The sequence below is a fragment of the Gossypium arboreum genome, chromosome 4 (genome assembly GCF_025698485.1).
Source record: "Gossypium arboreum isolate Shixiya-1 chromosome 4, ASM2569848v2, whole genome shotgun sequence".
NCBI lineage: Eukaryota > Viridiplantae > Streptophyta > Magnoliopsida > Malvales > Malvaceae > Gossypium > Gossypium arboreum.
The window spans coordinates 38,419,945-38,439,671 of NC_069073.1; the positions used below are offsets into that span (position 1 = coordinate 38,419,945).

General features: G+C 34.4%; 2 protein-coding genes across 2 annotated transcripts; one reads left to right on the plus strand and one right to left on the minus strand.

Annotated features, from left to right (window-relative positions):
- The first annotated feature begins 621 nt into the window (after positions 1-621).
- On the plus strand, positions 622-3,542 carry LOC108460621 (arginine-specific demethylase JMJ22). The gene is made up of 2 exons (XM_017760183.2): positions 622-2,229; positions 3,088-3,542. The coding sequence occupies exons 1-2, from the start codon at positions 929-931 to the stop codon at positions 3,311-3,313; spliced, it is 1,527 nt and encodes a 508-aa protein (XP_017615672.1). The 5' UTR covers positions 622-928; the 3' UTR covers positions 3,314-3,542.
- Positions 3,446-10,451, minus strand: LOC108460620 (uncharacterized). Its single transcript, XM_017760182.2, has 15 exons — positions 10,070-10,451; positions 9,757-9,902; positions 8,996-9,054; positions 8,779-8,905; positions 8,573-8,661; positions 8,337-8,490; positions 8,070-8,257; positions 7,682-7,896; positions 7,450-7,548; positions 6,830-6,948; positions 5,739-5,840; positions 5,040-5,149; positions 4,825-4,912; positions 4,346-4,548; positions 3,446-3,976 (listed from the first exon to the last, which is right to left on the minus strand). Exons 1-15 carry the CDS (start codon positions 10,110-10,112, stop codon positions 3,763-3,765), a joined length of 1,956 nt encoding a protein of 651 aa, XP_017615671.1. The 5' UTR covers positions 10,113-10,451; the 3' UTR covers positions 3,446-3,762.
- Positions 10,452-19,727: the final 9,276 nt, after the last annotated feature.

Sequence of the window (19,727 nt, forward strand, 5' to 3'; positions counted from 1 at the left end):
TTTATTAAAAAACTGATGAAAAGCCCCAAAATATCCTTCAATGGAGAACCTGCACTTTAACCTATTTCTCTTATAACTTCTCTTTAATTAATAACGAATACGACACTTAACGCTTTAAATCTTCTCATATTATTATGAAGGTCCATATTAATTTCATACATCAACTATATCATCAAAATAATATTTTCATCATAAAATGTTGGAAAATGACCCAAATACTCTTTATGGAAAAATTATCGTTTTGCCTTTTTGTACAATTTCTTCACAACAATAAGCACTTACCCAATCTAAAAATCATAACTTAAATATATTCCTTAAAACCATGTCCCGACAAAAAGGGAAAAGTACAATTTAATCCGTGTACTTTTTGTTTTATTCAATTTAATCCAAAAATCATTTTTTCTTTGTACTAATACATGTCCCATGCCAACTTTATTTACAAAACGAAATCAATCCATAACTAAGCAAATTGGCCACTTTACACTTTAATCCTCATACTTTTTAATTATATAATTTAATCTTTTTTCAACAATTTCTCATCCAAAATTTACTTCATTGGTTTTCAAATAATAAACCCTTTTAAAATTCTGTTTTTTTGGTCTCATAATCGAATTTTCCTTGGTTTCCGAAACAGTGCTACCTACTCTATTGAAAAATTTGGAGGGAGGTTGTGGTCGATATCTCTATCTTCACCTCCAAGCTTTACAAAATTGGGCGGAAAACCCTTTACTTTACAGATAATTGAAGAAAATTTTGGGCCGACTACTTTCGGAGTCTTGAGCAGAAACTTGGATGGGCTTTAAGTCCCTAAAGGAAATTTCTGAAATAAAAAATACTCAGATTTACTTTATTTCCAGGGCGGAAAGAAACCGCAGCAAAAGTGCAAAACCCTAACAAAGCAAAGCCCTTAGAGCAAAAACCCTGAAACATGCTAAGTTGTAGGGGAAGCTTACTGTCTCAAACCATAAAAAGAAAAACTCAGAACAAACCCAAAAACAAAACTAAATTGAAAACTAACAAAAATGTTTCTAGAACACGAGATTTCATTCCCAAAAACATGCATCTCGAAGATAATGAAGAAGAAGTAGGATTCAACCTCAAATCCTCAGCTCCTTCTCATTCTCATTGGGTTCAACCGTTGGGAAACCTTTACTTCAACCCAGGCGCTCTCAACTCAAGAAACATCGGCTTAGGTAATCTCCAAATCCTGTCTGACGAGCTTGTTCTTGAGATTTTAGGCCTTTTGGAAGGTACCCAGTTAGGTGTTTTAGCTACTGTTAGCAAATCATTTTATGTTTTCACTAGCCATGAACCCCTTTGGAGGAATCTTGTATTGGATAACCTGAAAGGACGATTTTTTTATAATCGGTCATGGAAAGTTACTTACATATCTACATTTCATCCTTCATTTGATGTTTCAAGGATTGCCCGTTCTTCGGGTTTGAGAGTAAGGGATTTTTATTCTGACTATTTGTTTCAGAGTTGGCTGTGTGCTAATCTTGAAATGAAACCTGAATGGCTTGAAAGAGATAATATAATTCGAAAAAGAGGGATTAGTGTTGATGATTTTGTGACAAACTTCGAAGAACCTAATAAGCCGGTTTTGTTGGAAGGGTGCATGGATAATTGGGATGCATTGGGAAAGTGGGATAGAGATTATTTGGTTAATTTATGTGGCGATGCTCAGTTTGCAGTTGGACCAGTTAAGATGAGGCTAGATGATTATTTTAGCTATGCAGATCAAGTAAAAGAAGAGAGGCCATTGTACTTATTTGATCCAAAATTTGCAGAAAAAATTCCAACTTTAGGCTCAGAGTACGATGTTCCAGTGTACTTCAGAGAGGATTTGTTTAGCGTTTTGGGTAATCGGAGGCCAGATTATAGGTGGATTATAATTGGACCAGCCGGGTCTGGGTCATCCTTCCATATTGATCCTAATTCAACATCTGCCTGGAATGCGGTGATTAGAGGATCTAAGAAATGGATTTTATTCCCACCTGATGTGGTTCCACCTGGGGTGCACCCGAGCCCAGATGGAGCAGAAGTGGCATGTCCTGTTTCTATAATTGAGTGGTTCATGAATTTTTATGATGCAACAAAGGATTGGAAAAAGAGACCTATTGAGTGTATTTGTAAGGCTGGAGAAGTGATCTTTGTGCCAAATGGATGGTGGCATCTAGTGATTAACCTCGAAGAATCTGTTGCCATTACACAGAACTATGTTAGCAGGTATGTCTTCTTTTTTACTCTTTCGTTCTAGTTTTTTCTATGGTTTATGGAAGACTCACTAACTACAGTCTCTTGAGTTCAGTTTTGATATTAATAGCCAAAAAAGAAAATCACAACTGTTTTGACCTTTATGAAGCTCATTTGATAAGGATTTGCAGTAGGATTAGATGCCCTAACTGAAGAAATACTTGTAGAATCTAGAAAGAATCTTGTTCTTATCTTTTGGCCATTCCCTCAACATCCAAAATAGCATGTTGAATTGGTTATAAACTCTGTCACATGGGCACTTTAGGGTGTGATACCTGTGTTGACACCACTGGGTGCTCACCCAAATTATGTGTTCGTCACACAATAAAAACACGGCTAAGGAAGAGAGGGTTGCATTGAGGAAGATTGCTAGGCTAATCTTGTTGTGCATTTTTGTTGATTCTGAGTTAGTCTTCTTAGCTTTTGCAACATGAAATCTGTCATTGGAGAGAGATTTAATCGGAATGTTTGCAACAGAAGTGGAGAAGGGGTAGAATATTATTCAATCATCTTACAAATCCTTTTGAGTTTGAGAAATGCTAGTATTTATGCCAAATCTTCTTGAAAGTCCTCCAAAGAACCTTCACTCGTGATAATAGATGATGGTGTATTATCTTTAGTTGATTCATATATGGTTTGCATGAGTTATTACTTGTTGGAGATTATACGGTATTTTTTAGTTCTATATTTTGGGTTGTTCACCATGCTGGCTTAATTTTGGAGCTGACAATTCAACAGCATTGTTCTAATGATTGTTTTAATTTTGACACTTCTGCAAGTGGCATACATATTAGCATAACTTATATAGTTTTTACTTATTATTTATTGCAGGAGAAATTTATTGAACGTTTTCGATTTTCTTAAGAAGCCGAATGCTAGCGAGCTTGTTTCTGGGACAACAGACAGAATAAACTTGTATGAAAATTTTAAGAATGCTATAGAGGCTTCTTTCCCTGGAACAATTGATGGACTGAGACTGAAAGCAAAGCAGAAAAAAATGTCTTTCTGGGATTCAGTGATTGATTCCAAGGTGGGTGCCTTCAAGTTCTATTTCTAATGCTAGACCTGTCTGTAAAAGCCGTCGGAAATGGTCACCCGTGAAGGCCACTGAAGAACAACTAAAGACCAGACCCAACAACTCTTTTCATTGCCTGCCATTGGTATCATTATATTCAAAACAGAGAATCGATTCTTCTAAAGTAAAGAAATTCATTATGTTTTAGTTCTGTGCATTAAAATAAAACATGTGCTCAATAAGCCCTTATAAACTTGGACGATTATCACAATTCATGAGCAAGTTACAAATTCTGTGAATCAAACTAGAATACAAAGGCCAAGTTGAAATCAGTAACAAAATGTAATTTCTAAGATATCGTGACTACTAGAAGCAAACATGGGGAACCAATAGTTTCATGAATATGAAATCCCATTACCGTTGCTTCATTACAATCAGCAAAACAAAATCAGGCATTGATAACAAAATATAGTTTCTCTAGCTGTAGAATGTCATACGGGTGAAAGAGACACCGTATAAGAACCATTGCAGTAGCTCAAACCCTTTAATAAACCTGAATGCAAACAAGGGGAAACAATTGCTTCGGGAATACCGAATGTATAGGCTGTTTCTTGTGAGTCTTCAACCGTGACTTCACTATCAGCTATCTGAGAAACCACCCCAAGAGCCGTATTTAAGCTAACTGAAGTGTGCTCCGTTGTAAAACTGAAAAACCACACAAATAAAATCAGAAAAAGGTAGGTAATGCCATTAGTTTGCCTTTTTCCTGTTTATGCTGTTTACCCTCAAAAGTTAGGGAACCAGCAATATATTACAGCATCATTTGTGTGTTTAAACATCTTAAACCATTCTGATAATAATTGCATTCAAAACTTCTCATTTTAAAGGGGGCCCCCCGGGGGGTGGGGAGGAAGGGAAGAAAAAAAGTAGTACAATTTCATATCATCCCTAACATTAGTTGATAACTTCAAGCGAGTTTTACCCAAAGTCAAGGACAAATATTGTTCAAGGTTTAATTATTGTTTAACGTTGCAGTTCAAGATCCATTAACGAGAAAAAGAATGTATATTATACCTTGCTTCAAAGCTTTGTCCTTTAGAGGCCATTAGAGCACATATTTTGCAGATAATCCAAGGTGGAATATGTGAATCCTTGATTTCAACACTATAGCAAAGGCCAGCAGATGAAATTGGTGTGGAATGACCATCGTTCAAGGTGGATGATGCATGGGAAAGAGAAGTACCGTGATCAGCTCTTTTGATCTCCATGCATCTAACCTGAAAATCCAGTTGACATAAAAACATGTAAACCAGGTTCTGCAAAAATTGACAAGCGAGTTTAGAACGCCAATCGCTATTTTACATAATAAAAATAAGATATTATGTCAAACAGCTATTGTATGGCCAGCCAAACGTAACAGAGAAGGTTTGCACAAGATCATAGCATGTATCTAGGGTTGTAACACCCAAACAGGGAAAGAACAAGCAATTAGAATTCACAACCAAGGAAAGCTAAAAAGAGAAACAAATCTTGTTTCTCGCATTGTTACTCACCTCTGGAGCAGAAAGAGCAGCATGTTGAAAGGGTACAGGAGAATATAATACAGGAACGTCCACCGCATTCAAAAAGGTCAAGAAAGATCTAAAGACGGTTACAAGGAAAATAGTCAGGCACGAAAATGCAGAAAAAAGACAATTTCTATTTATTTCAACCTGGCCAAATCAATTTAATGAACTGTCATTTGAATTGAGAAATAAAAGGAACTCACCTATAATTTAACAAAATATCATACAAGCCATGTACATTCTGGTTTCCACTGAAAGCCAGCAGAGACTGTGGAGTATTATCAACATCAGAGAAGGAATTCATGCGTCGAGTCTGCAGAAATTGTGCACAAGTTAATAGATATACCATAAATTCTATGGCCAAAAAAAAGATACCATAAAATGAGCAAAGGGGCCGTATAGCTACACCAAAGTTTTCATTTTTACCATCCTACTTATAAACACACAACCACTTCGGAGATTAATGCATGAAACTACTATTCTTTAGGTTGCAAGTTTCTAAAAGTGCTCAGTGGTACCTAGAAATATATATTTAATATTGTCACAAAGTTGAACAATACTGATTTATACTTGAAACTAAGGATAACAAGTCAGCAGCATGTAGGACTAAAAAAAGGGAGACTAAAATGATAATGGAAAGAGACACAACAATATAGCACACTCAGATCAAAACTTTCCAATCTTTTTCAGAAAACCTTATATATATATATATATAAATATATCAAGAAGTATTCCAGAACAATAGTAGGCAAAGCAAGATCAACTTCACAGCTGAAGTATCAAACTGATGGTCTGGTTTTAGATGTCCCAAATTATAGCACCAAAAAGTATCTAATGTGTCCGCCAAAGGCATGAATTCAGTCAAAAGCCACATCAAGAAAACTATCATCAGATGTACAAACCTGACCCAAATTACGCTTCTCAATTTCTGAAAGCTCTACGAGATCTTCAGTAGTTACTTGTTCTACTTGAGAGCGGCAAAGAGGCATAGTAAAAGAAACATCCTAGGGAACACAACATACAATATCAATAAAGCATTAAAATGAATCAAAATGGCTATATAAATTGCCAGCATAGATGTCGATGACTATATTTAATAAGCTGATCGGCGCAACATCTTTTACTTCCTCAGAAAGTATTAAATAAATGACATTGGCAATATTTGATTCCTCATATATCAGTCATAACATTGGGTTGGCAACAACTTGTATCAGTTGTCACTCATTAGAAATACTAAAACCAGATACTTGCGTCTGCTTTTGTTCCTTAAACAAGCAAAAAACTGAAATAGCAACCACATGACTGGAGTTGCATACATGTTTGTAAAGTCAGAAATCAGCAAAAGTTTCTCTACAATGTTGACATTAGCAAAGCTTGCTTTTATGCATGTTATAGCTTTCCATCAATCTGCCATTTTATCTATAATACTGCAACAAAACAGTAACCCAAACCTTCTACCTCTGTACCTTAGCATCAATACTTACTAGGTTAAGAGTGAATGGTTTAGAGTGTCATTAGGTGAAGCATTTATAGACTAGAATAACCACTTTCATAAAGGGAATGCTAATAAAACACTATCTAAGAAGCAAACCACTTGCTACCCTTGTAGTTAATATCATATGGCAGTAAATATCACGAGCATGATAGCTACACAGAAAAACCTCTAAAAGGACTGTTAGAAATTATTTTCATTGTATACGGTTTTCCACATGATTCTATTGTTATTGTTATGTATCCAACATAAAACCATTTAATAGTCCATCGAGAGGCACAACTTGAATATAAGACCAAAGGAAATCCAAGAATTGATAAATACTGGATAAGACAATGTTAAGCATCCAACCTAAAACTATTTGGTAATAGGTGGAGAGGCACAACTTGAAATAAAACCACAGGTAATCCAGTACCTAAAAAATGCGGGATAAGTCCACTTAACATGATCATGATTACAAGCACTATGCAATAGCTTAACTACTTAAGAATGTCATCTTACATGCTCTTTTAGTGAAGATCTCAAACCTCTTGTTGACTGGGAGATATAAGCTTGGTATGATCTACTTCTTCCCAAACCATCAACAGAAGTGAACATTACCACAAAATGTGAAGTGCACACTGAAGAAAGTTTCCAGCAAATCATTATCATAATAGTTTTGTACTTTTAAACAAAACAATGCAAATGAGCACTGCATTCCAACATAAAACTTCACACAGAATTCAGTCATCAAAAGAAGAAAAGACAACTTGAAATAGAGGATGAAACCGAGCAGGATTTATTGGATAGGCATATCCCCGTCTTACTCTTGAAAACAAATAAATAAATAACCCAGTGAGCCATAGCAAATATTAACCCCAAAAGCATATGCATGACATTGGCATGTTTTCTTTCCAACAATGTTTCAGAAGCAGCAATGAATACAATTGAACAAGATAAATACAAGCACTGCTGCACATGCATACATGGAGATGTGTATGTGCAAGACATAAAATATTAGGTGTTCTCATGTCAAGATAAAACATCAGCCTTAGGACTTGGCTGAATTATAAATATTCAAGAAGATCAGCACATGGTTGCAAATGTGTCAACGAAAGTCATAACCATGAAAAAACATTTACCATAAAAGACACTACAAGCGTTTTCCCGAAACATATAATAAAGACTCCGAAATGACTCCTCCCATGCTCCAATTCGCTTTCTTAAGAAATCCATTTCAACTGGGGAACAAGGGACAACATCAATTAGATAACTTCTGAATGGAAAGTATGAGGAACAAACATTCTGGACATGTGTGTGTTTGTTAGTCCACAAAGGAGAGAGAATTAAACTCAAAAGTTCCATTAAACAAACCTCCATCTGCTGCTGATGAGACCAATATTGACATGAGAGATGGCGGTAAGCTAGATTGAGGGTAAATCCATGAATGTAATGCTTTAGAATTTAAAATTTGGGAAGTCAGTCCGGTCTGTGAAGCACTGCTAATATTTTGATCTTCAGAGGAACCAGAATGGGATGTAAACTGAGGCACACCATTGTATGTACCACACGTAATTAACCTATTTAACCTGGAATTACCAAAACAGTATTAAGTTACATAAACAGGCAAAATAAGCAGTCACTTAAAAAGGAACAAGGAGGCAATACACACATATATAAAGGAACACATCTCAGGAGTGACCTTATCTCCAAGTAGAGAAAATATTATATATATATGAAGAAAAACAAAAGGCTTATTCACCAATTCACGGATGATGAGGACACCAATCGCATATAAGTTTTCAAAGTAAAATCCAGAGGAACCTTCAGGCCAGTCACATGGAATTCAGAGCAGAAGCTTCCAGTTGAAAGGTCATCAATTTTTTGAGAAGACTCAGGAGGTCTAGTTGGGAATGCTTCACAGACAGCTAGTCCTTTCAAAGCTTTATCCTACAAAATGATCAGTGGCTTATTAAGGGGAACAAACATAATTTATGTAATCAAGCTTGAAGCTGCTAAAAGCATATACCATGTCAACAGTTGCCAAGCCTGATAACTTTTGACCCCCTGATGAAAGCTCAGTAACACTAAGAAATGTACCATGGCTACATTTTTCAAGTGTAGGACGGGCACTGAGCATATCATCTTTTGGAACATCAACAGAAGCAACAGAATTCTGTGGACTGAAAGGAACAACATATAACCAATAAATCAAAGAATAACTCTACGTATTATGTGGAGGAATACTAGGATTAACAGACATACAACGAAAATTGTTGCCTTCTCTCAGCAGCAAAATTTGAAAATGCGGAGATTTTCTTTAGGCTGATAGGCTGCTGAATTGAACTATTTTCCTGATTAATGATAACACAATAGAACAAATCAATTAACCAGCAATTAATTTATGAATATTAACACTTTAGAAGCATCCAGATATGTCCATTAAATGCATTTTAAGGAAATGTAACAACCTTGGCATTTTCTTTTCCTGAAAGTTTAAACCTTGATTTCTTGGCAGGATATACTTCATCCATACGGGTGTCAATATATCTAGGGTTCCTTGGAGGATCTGTTTTCTTGAGTCCATTATCCATCTCACTAGCCAAGGGGATGGAGAAAACAAATTTCTCAGGAAGTTGCAACTTAAGATTAAAAAAGTTGTAAACAAATGTGAACTAATTGCATTACCTTGGGGCCAAAGATTTACTAACAAGCTCAGCAACATTGGTTCGCTTTAACTGTTCCCCCTGTTATGTGAATATTTCTTATTAAGCATAAAAGTAAACAACAATTCCTCTGAAAGATCAGCTAAACTGTAGTCAAAGTGCCTGCTTCTACAAGTTCAAAACTAAATGACATAAACATGTTATATCATTTGACCAAAAAATATAATAGTTAAGGTACAGATGAAAAATAAGCTAACAGGAGAAAAAAAAAGTTCAGAGAATGATGAAAAGATTAAACATCACACTTAAAGGTTCGATTTGGCAGAATTAAGAAACACTTAAATTAGTGAACCATTATAAAAAATTAAAATATATGATAAAATCAAAGAAGCCATTGAATTATTAGTGGGACAAAATTTTAGAAATAAATAAATGGTACAGAGAAGAGACTACCAATGAATTTATCACTTTTAAGAGTAGCACGATATCATTATCAAAACATCCTTCCCCCTAAACAATTAAAAAGAATTTTCAACCAAGTAGTAGCTTAGTTGGCACCAATGTAGATAAAGAATCCTAGAGGTGGCGAGTTGGGATGGACTTAGGTGCCTAATATCCTCCCTCCTCAGGTGAGTATAATTAGCAAAGGGTTTAGAGGGTAGTTTAGGAAATGTGAAAAAAAAAAAAAAACTCAATCATAGTCCTAAGAAATAATCGAAACCAAGATAGCCAATCCGCAACAGTGCTAATATCAATTTGAGAGCAGAAAAGAGAAAGCAATACTCTGAGTTCCGAAGGGGTCTTCCTTTTAACTGTTGGACCAACTTTCAGGGCATCCCCACCGATTTGCAACGAAGCAGAAGTTAACGCACCATGCGCAGCTACCTTCGCCATATTCGAAAGTCCTACAATAACCTCGACTTGTTTACCTGAAATAGCGACAACAATCACAGTTATTATGCCGTTCCTTTAAATAGAAAAAAGAAACATCGAACAGAATATGCGCAATTTCCTGCTCATAGTCAAAACCTTAGAAAACATGGTGACAATTCCAAATAGATTTCATATGAAAATCAGATTCAAATCAACGCCTTACCAATTAATAAATCAATAAAAGAGGCGAGAGGGGATATGGACATGCCCTAAGCGGACATTAATCTAGGGTTTCGAGGAAAAATTTAGCTTTGCCCCCAAATTGAACCGCTGGGGCAAAATCACGAAAAGAGGAGAGAAGAGAGAGAGAAGAGAGGCTGAGAAATTGCGTTAAAGTGGAGGGAGTGAGAATTTTTTGAGTCTTTTGTATTGGTTTTTGAACAATTTGATTTCCCTCCTGCAATTGACGGCGTTATGCGGTCGTTTTGTTTAATGTGGCAGGGTGCCGTTAATTGGCACCGGATCACACGTGGTTGCCTTTGCCTATTTTCGGGTGCTGGGTTTTGGGATTTTTGCATTGCAACCTTGTTGGGTGAAGAAATCAAATCACCAAGCTCCTGGCCCAATAGTTATATGTTTTTGTAGTGAAATAATGAAATGAAAAAATAAATTAACCGGAAAGAGAAAATACAATAGACACACAAATAGAGAGCGACGTCGTGACGAGGAGCCATGTGACGTTATGACGATACAATGACGAAATAGGAGAGAAGCAAAAACGACATCGTGACGACACGATAGGGGATGTCATGACCTGTCATGTAATTTTCTCGATTTTCTTCTTCTAGTCAAATTCTGATTATTTCTTCCAATCGAACTTTGATTAGTGTAGATTTTAAAATTATTTGACCTATAAATTTAGCCTATAAATAGGTCGTTTTCTACCATAGAAAGATTAACCTATAACACATCTAAGTATTAATTTTTACAAGCTTTCAAAAAATTTTGTGTTTAAGTTTTGAGGGTTTTTATTTTCGAGTTTCGGAGCTTAGTTTTTATCTCTATCTTTGTACTCTCGTTTGTTTACTCATTAAGTAAAAAGTCAAAGCCTCATTTGCCCGTGGTATCACAAGTTTCAGTTTTTGGCAGTTTCAGATAATTAAGGAGATAGCTTATATGACCGAGGACAAGGGTGATGATTCGTTGCTCTTCACATAATCTAGTTAAAGGTGGAGTCATGATAAATGTCAAGCACTGTCTAATTTTGAGAAGAATCTCATCCATTTTGGTCTTTAGGACTCGAATGGTCCGTAGAGTGTTTGAAGCAAGGTTGGTTGGAGAGGGTTACAATCAAGTGGAGAAAGTTGATACTTTCTCTCATGTTTGGGTATTACTAGCCCATGTTGCACTATACAACTTTGATTTGAAGATTAAGAGTCTTTTAGTTTCCAAGTACGAGCACGATTTATACTTGGTTGACGTTCTACAAAATTCGAGTTAGACCCGTGACGGGGTATGGAAAAGGAGGTGTGATAGATACGAGTCAAGGTGGAGACTTGTGGGATGTTTCTCACATTTATCAGACGTTTTGCAGACAATTAGGAAGATGTTTGAAGATTTACCGAAGAAAAGGTAAAACAGAGGCGACATCGCAATATGAAGATAAGTGACGTTGCGACAAAACCTCAAATGAACATGATGGCAACGTCGTGACAAGCATGCATGGGATGTCACGACGTCACGATGATTTCTCCAAGTTATGCAGTCACGTTTTCACCAAAAGACCACCCGTCGGCCACTGAAATGTCGTTGTCACCGGCACCGTCATATCCAGTGGTGCCATCATAGGTGCGACACCCTCACGACACCCCGAGCTAGTTTGGCTGTTGTTGATTCGGTCCGGGCCTAGTGACGACCCAACTTGTCCAATCCAACAACCAGTTGGACTGTCAGTCCAATTTCACACACCATGCCCAGTTTGACCAGTTTTTGGGTCTTAGTCTCAATTTTGGGTTCTTGAGCCCAATTTTTTTTATCTCAAGTCCAATTTTCAAGTTCAATTACTCATTAAACCAATTGTCTGACTTGAAAATTAATTTCTAAAATATCATATTAATTTTAATTAATTATATTAATTTAATTTTACTTGATCAAAATTTATTTTTTCAAAAAATCACTGATATTTTCCAAATTAAATTTTTAAGAAAATTCTTTAGTCAAATTATCCAATTGAACGATTCTCACGACTGCCTAATTTAATTTCACATCAATTAAATTTTCTTCTGATTCAAATGCAGCCGATCAAGCTTTTGTCGGAAGGACCAATTGAACATATACAATTAGGCTCGAGTAATTGTAACTATGTTTAAAAGCATCTTTCCAATAATTCACAATTTACTTATGACATCGTCATGTGTGTTACCTTCATATAATATCCGTGATTCCTTTTAGTTAAATCCACTTACTCAATACAATCATATTTTATCTCATTGTCACTATCATGTCTTCTTAATGATTAATATGATCACTGTTAACAAATGATTGTGATAAATTTCTCGTTCGAGAACAAGCAACTTGTGGTCACGTTCCATATTTATCAATCCACACAATGTCAATGAGAGGATACCGTTAACTCTTTAATCTAGCTATGAATTCCATTGTTGCTAGTAAAGTCAGGCCATACACAATTCATGTACCCAACATATTATTTATAGGCTCGATTATCTTTAGAGCATAAGCCTCCATTTATATCAAAGCACATGAGTTACATACGCATGGTCAATGGCTAACTCAGGATTTAGGTAAATTACACCATGAACGTCACAGGTGAATTAATTCATAAACAGATTCAGAATTAATTCATCTTGGTCCAACCCAATGTATCATTCTTCTAATGAATAAATCTATGTCTCTACCCATGGAGTCAACTACTCTGATAGCCAAGACTAGCCATATCCCCAACTGGAATTATAGATGATATAATAATCCTTCTAAGTATTTGAATCAAATGCCCACTTTGAAATTTTTTTTATGGGATTTCGAACTTGTTTAGATTATCTACTGAAGTAAGTTGTCTTTCTTGTAATGTAAATGTTCTTACAGTGCTACTTATCATCTGTTTGAGCTTAGATAATCAATGAGCTAATATTTTCTTGTCACAATTTCACTATACATTCAAAACGTGAAAGACAGAAACACAAAAGATATAACAGTGAAATGTGAAATTAATTTTATTTATTCATCATTCAAATACATAGAAAATAGCTACATGTTTACTACAATATGGGCATATTTCCCAATAATCTCCCACTTGCCCTAATAAAGTAAATGTGTCATGTTTCACATTCCTATATCCTTAATGAGTTTGTTAAAACTCCTAGTTACAAGAGTCTCAACAAATGAATCCGCAATGTTATATTCAGAAGCTACTTTTACCACATCTACTATTCCTTCGCCTAAATAGGTATCTGGACGTGTGCAAAGTATAACATACATAAGGCTTCCAACTATTGAAACATATGGAACCTTACTCATGTACTCTCTTTTTCTGTTGTCTTAGGACAATCATCTAAAGAAAGATGAAAACCTGATGCAGTAAGTTGAGCACCTAACTTTGCATTGATCATTTCAAACTATTCCAGTACCTTATAGATGTGTGAAGCTTGTGATAGACCTATCGTTTTATTATTTCAATCTCTAAGAATTCAAATTCCAAGAATATAACTAGTTTCACCAAAGTCTTTTAAGCTAAATTGTTGAGCTAACTATAGTTTAACCGATGACAATTCTCTTACACCGTTTCTGATAAATAGAATATTACAAACATACAAAATGAGGAAGATCACATTTTTATCCTTTATATTCTTATAAACAAAAAGCTCATCAGTGTTTTGCTCAAAACCAAAAGTCTTGATCGTTTGATCAAATTTTTTATTCCATGAGCGAAACGTCTACTTAAGTCTATAAATGGATCTTAGCAGTTTTCAACATTTCTACTCACTTCCTTTGACAACATAGCCAGTGGGTTGAGCCATGTAAATGGTCTCATCAAGATAATCATTCAAAAATATTGTATACACATCCATTTTCCAGATCTCGTAATTGAGAACAACAAAAATGGATAATAGTATGCGAATAGACTTAAGCATGACTACCGGAGAAAAGGTCTTATTATAATCAATGCCTTCTTTTTTCTTTTTCTTTTTTTTGTAGCCTTTCCCTAAGAGTCTAAATTTATGTGTTTTCACTTTCCCTTCCACATTTCTCTTCTTCTTGTAGATCCACTTACACCCTATGGGTTTAATCCCAACTGATAAGTCTACAAGTTCTCACACCATATTGGATTTCATAGAATCCATCTTGGCATTCATGAACTATTTCTATAGCTTGGAATCAACGTCCTATATAGCCTCATCGTAAGGGAGTGGATCATCATCCTCATGATTGGCTTACGTATTATAAATACTACCATCATAAATGAATAAGCCTAGTTTATTAGAAACTCTATCACTACGATAGATTCCACTATGTTGTTGATTGTTTGTAGGTCTTTCTACAACTTTCTTGAAAATTGAACTCAGTGATTGTTCTACAACTCCTAAAATTTCCTCAAGTACCACTTTACTTCGAGGCTTAATCTATGTAGCTTTCCTCAAGGAAAGTAGCATTGGTAGAAACATTAATTATATTATCTTTTGGATTGTAGAATAATTCACCTTATGTTTCTTTTGAATATCTTACAAAAAAGTACAGTTCTGTTCGTGCATCCAACTTCTTTGCATCCTTATCCAGAACGTGTACTAGACAATCCCATGTTTTAATGTGATTTGGAGCGAGTCTCTTTCCATGCCACAGTTTATTAGGTGTCTTACAAGCAAACTTGGTTGGCACATCATTTAGAATATAGCAAGTCATTTGTATCGTATATCCTCAGAAGAATTATGAATAGCTTAACATTGAATGAACCATGTCAAGCAAGGTTATGTTCCTTCTTTCAGCTACGTCATTCTGCTGTGGAGTGCTAGACGTAACCAACTATCTTTATGAGGTATCCTAAGGACTCGTCGGACAAGTACTTCTCACATTGGTCAGACCGAAGATTCTTTATGGATAAACTTAATTTCTTTTCCACTTCCACACGAAACTCTCAAAATTTATCAAAGGTTTCACTTTTATGGTGCATTAGATAAACATATCCATATCGAAAAAATTCGTCGATGAAAGTTACATAATAATCGTCACCTCCCCGGGCATTGATGCTTATGGGACCACATACATCAATGTGAACAAGTTCTAAAGGTTGGTTGGCCATTGTACTTTTCACATTAAAAGACCTCTTAGTCATTTTACCTTCTAAGCAAGATTCATATTGTGGAAGACTAACTTCCTTAAGTATACTTAAAAGATCATCTTTCACGAATCTAGTGATTCTTTATTAGTTAATATCACCAAGTCTTAAGTGTCATAGGTACCTCTCATTAGAGTGAGAAGTTTTAAGCTTCTTATTCACCATTTCAGTTTAAAGCACCAAGTAGTTATTTGGTTTGATAAAATAGAGATTATTTTTCATCCATCCATTAAAAAATTAAAAAATAATTTTTTTGAATAACAATCTCTTTATTAAATGTATGGAATAACTGTCATAAAATAAACATGCTACAAAAATTAAATTCCTCTTAAAATGAGGTACATAAAATACGTCCTTTAAAATAATCTTTTTAAAATTATCAAAATGTAAAATAACTTTTCCCACTACTTCGGCTGAAATATAGCTCCTATCTCTGGTCTGCAACGAGAGGATCCTATCACACAAACTTCTCGTTTCGCTGAACCCGTATAAAGAAACACACACATAGTTAGTGGCTCCAAAATCAATAACCCAGTTTTTAATTGATTCTTCCACTAAGCAAGCTTCAACCACAAAGAGTTCCATACATTTGCCTTTTTCGGCTAGGTAGTCCAAATACTCTTTGCAATTTGATCTAGAGTGCCATTTCTTATTGCAAAAGAAACATTTGATCTTTTTAGGATATTTTTACTTCTCAGTCTTCTTCATATCCACACAAGGTGGAATCGAAGTCTTAGTCAATTTTTCCTTACCTTTATCTTTTTACTTCCCCTTAGAGGACGAAGGGCCCACAACTAAGTTTGCATCAAGTTTCTCCTGAACCAAGTTACCACCATTCAGTATCAACTCATAAGATTGTAATTCCTTCATGAGCTGAGTCAAGGTAAGCGCATTGTTCCCCAAATTATAAACGACCCTAAAGCCAGTGAAATCATTGGTCAATGATTTGAACACTATTTTAATCTGAGTGTTCATGTCTAATTCAACCCCATTGTCCTCCGCTTCCGCAAAGAATCTCATAATCTTAAGTATATGTTATTTGACTGGAGTGCTGGGTTTCTACTTAGAGTTCATCAAATTTGTAATAGTGGATTGTCGAGCCAATGCAACTTGGCCTCCAAGAAAATCCTCCAAAATTGTCATGATCTCTTTGGTAGTATGAATTTTTTTTGTGTTGCTTTTACAACACACTATTCATGCTTGCTAACATATAACATCGAGTAATCGAATCAGAATCTCTTTAGCGATTTCTCACTTTGGGTTGAGCTTTAAGTTGGCAATGTTTGTCAATGACGAATTTGTGTTTACTATCAGCAAGTTTCATTTCCATTCTCAAAAGTTATCCTCATTCAATTTATTCACAGTAAGAATGTTAATAAGAGGAGTAGAAGACTTATTTGAATTGAAAAACAATACAGACTCACTAATTATTATATTTGTATTAAGCAAATATGTTCATTTCAACAACATATCAAGAATGCAGTATGACACATGTGTCTTGCATTAAAACATTTAAAAACATTTTTCGTGTTGCCACAACCATTCTCACACCCATCAATTATGTCGTCTTGGGGTACCATGATTAACTAGCAAGATCATTGATTATATACAATCAATTAATGAATCTTAATTCTTAAGACTCTACATGAGTCAATGATCGTTTAACGTTTGGCTATCATCTCTAGCTTAAATATCATTTCTTGGGAAACTATTTAATAAGAGACGATCTTGAGTGTGTAACCATTGACTCGACACCCATCATGAACATGTTTTCATTTGTGAGTCATCTTGGGACAATCTCGCTAAGAGTAATGCATGACTAGTTGTCCTTAAATGGAAATCTCATCTATTAAACCCACATGATAAATTTTACTTTGACGTGCGGCAAAGGTAGGAACCGGCTCAAAACTTTATCATGCTATCACTTAGGGACCATCAATGGAGGTCGTAGGTCTTGTTTAAGGACCTTCTCCCACTTAAGATCTAAAGAATGTCATTTTTCATGTAATCAAATCATTCAAGAAGAGGTGAAATCTATTTTGATTATCTGTTTATAGTTATAGATAGAGTACAACTTGACTCTGATACCAATTGATGAAAAATCAGGTTTGGAAAACGCAATGGAAAATAATTTTAAAAGAAAAATTGTAATGTTCCAAAAGTCAGTGAAGTCAAAAATGGTGGTTTCAAAATGTTACTTTTCGATGATAGAATTTGTGAATATTAGTTATTAATATTTACGAGTGTATTACAGTATTATATTGATGTTTGTTCTAATCATTTTAATTATTTGGAAAGTTAGACAATGTACAAGTGTATCAATCCTAAAGTCAGTGGTTTTGAAAATTAAGGTATGAGGACATCGTTTCCATAACTTGAACTCATAAATATTTTCATTAAATATTTACAGAGTTATATTAGAGATGAATTAAATTTTGGATAAGTAATTTTCATGAAATTAGGAGTTGTTAAGGTACAGGGACCGAATCGCGTAGGTGTTAAAAGTTGAATTATAGATTGAAATAAATTAAAGGAACTAAAATAACAATTATACTTTTGTTTCATTTAAAGTGGAAGGTTATAGGATTAATATCATTAATATTATGTTATTAAATATATATTATATAAATTAAGTTAACTTTAATATATGTATATATAATAATAATGAAAATGAAAATAAATAAAAGAAAAAGGAATGAAAGTAAAGGGAAGAGAGAGATTTGCATGCAAATTAAAAGAAGAAAAGAAAGAAAGAAGAGAAGAGGAGAAAGAAACGCAAGGTCATAAGGGTTTTAGGCCTTCAAACTTCACTTGGTTAGTCAAATTAGTCCCATTTTCTTGTAATTCTTATGTTTTTGGAATCCCGGTACTTAGAGCTATCTGACCCAAGTTATAATTTTTAGTATTGTTTAAGATTGGAGACATTTTCAGTGTTTAGTAGTTTAAGTATTAGGGGTTAATTTGATAAATTTTAAAGTTAGAAGTGAAAAAGGACTGAATAGTAAAGTTAATTATTGATTTTAAGTAATAGGGACTCAATTGTAAAAAATTCAAAACTTAGGGGTAGAATTGAAAAATAGGGATCTAAATTTAGCTTAGAGTGAAATTAGTATAAAAATTAGATGTCAAATGTGGAGATTAAAATTAGTCTCGGTTTAGGGACTAATTGAAAACTAAACAAAATGTAGTAGAAAATTTGAAATTTCTCATGAATTGAGTTGTGTATTATTAACCTATTGTAATTATTTTATTTTGTAGCAAACGTCGTTCCGGAATCCTCAACTAAGAAGGGAAAAGATAAGGTCAATGTCGAGTAGCTCGGAATATACGATTTGTGTTTCTATAATACATTGCATTATTTGGTAAGTATATATATATATATATATATATATATATATAAAAGGTGAGTTATTCCTTTGAAACAATTTCATGAGATGTGAATTTGAACTAAATGATTATTAGTGACAATGTATTAAATTGCATGGTCATAAAATAAAATATTGTATATTGTATATTTTATATTTTATATTGTACGGGATATTGGATTTGATATGAAAATAAGATGGTTAGAATCCACATGTCTGAATTCGAGTCACGTTAATATAGTAAGTAAACAGTAAACTCGAGATAATGCCTTGAGGTGGTAATGATTTGAAAATGGCAATGCTATTGAATAGCAAGTGTGATAGAATGAAGTGAAATATAAAATGAAATGCGAATTGGAAACTAAAGTAGTGAATGGATATGTATTTAAGGAATGATGTTTAATGAAGTATGAAATGAATTGAATTATGATTGAGATAATATTGCATAACATCATTTACTATAACTTGAGCATGTAATTGTATTGTATTTTACTTTTATGTTTAGATTATAGAAATACCACCGAGTTATACTCAACGTACGATTTTGTTTGACGTGCGCAGGTTAGGTACTTTCAGCTTATCGTCAACATAGCATCCAATAATGAATCCCAAGCTCAAGTGTGGTGGTGTTTAAATTGTAATGGCATGTACCTAGGAAGTATTTGTTTGAGGTTGTTTATAATGTGATAATATTTTGGTTTCTAGTGAAATGATGATTATGTGTATATATGGTAGTGGTTAAGGCTATGTTGGTATAATAGTTTAGCTTAATGTTTTAGTATGTGTTAGTTTAAAGTTTAGTAGCTTAAGTAGCTAAATGTCAGTCCAATTATGGCAAAATTTGGTATAAACAAAAGCTTTGAATGGTTGATGCTTTGCTAATATGTTTGATTATATAGAATGTGGCACCAATGAGTGTACATTGGTTAGGCATATTAGATGATTGATTTGGCTTATTTTGAGCATGTTTAATTGTGTTTTGAATAGGTCAAATGGTTGGTAATTGATTCGCTTAGTCTCCAAGTAAGTATGAATTGGTAAACTTGAGTTTTAAGATACATTTGGGTACATACAGCCTAAGGCACAGTCTGTCACACGGTCGTGTGTCACACACGAGCAACACACATGGGCATGTTCCCTGAACATGTTTTAAAACAGTATAAGTGTAG

Bases quoted from the DNA above. Each gene is read 5' to 3' on its own strand.
- LOC108460621 (XM_017760183.2), top strand. From the start codon at position 929: ATGCTAAGTTGTAGGGGAAGCTTACTGTCTCAAACCATAAAAAGAAAA. The intron at 2,230-3,087 runs GTATGTCTTCTT...TATTTATTGCAG, and splicing joins ACACAGAACTATGTTAGCAG to GAGAAATTTATTGAACGTTT.
- LOC108460620 (XM_017760182.2), bottom strand. From the start codon at position 10,112: ATGTCCATATCCCCTCTCGCCTCTTTTATTGATTTATTAATTG. The intron at 8,491-8,572 runs GTATGTCTGTTA...TGTTCCTTTCAG, and splicing joins AGAAGGCAACAATTTTCGTT to TCCACAGAATTCTGTTGCTT. The intron at 7,897-8,069 runs GTGAATAAGCCT...TGGTAATTCCAG, and splicing joins TCCTCATCATCCGTGAATTG to GTTAAATAGGTTAATTACGT.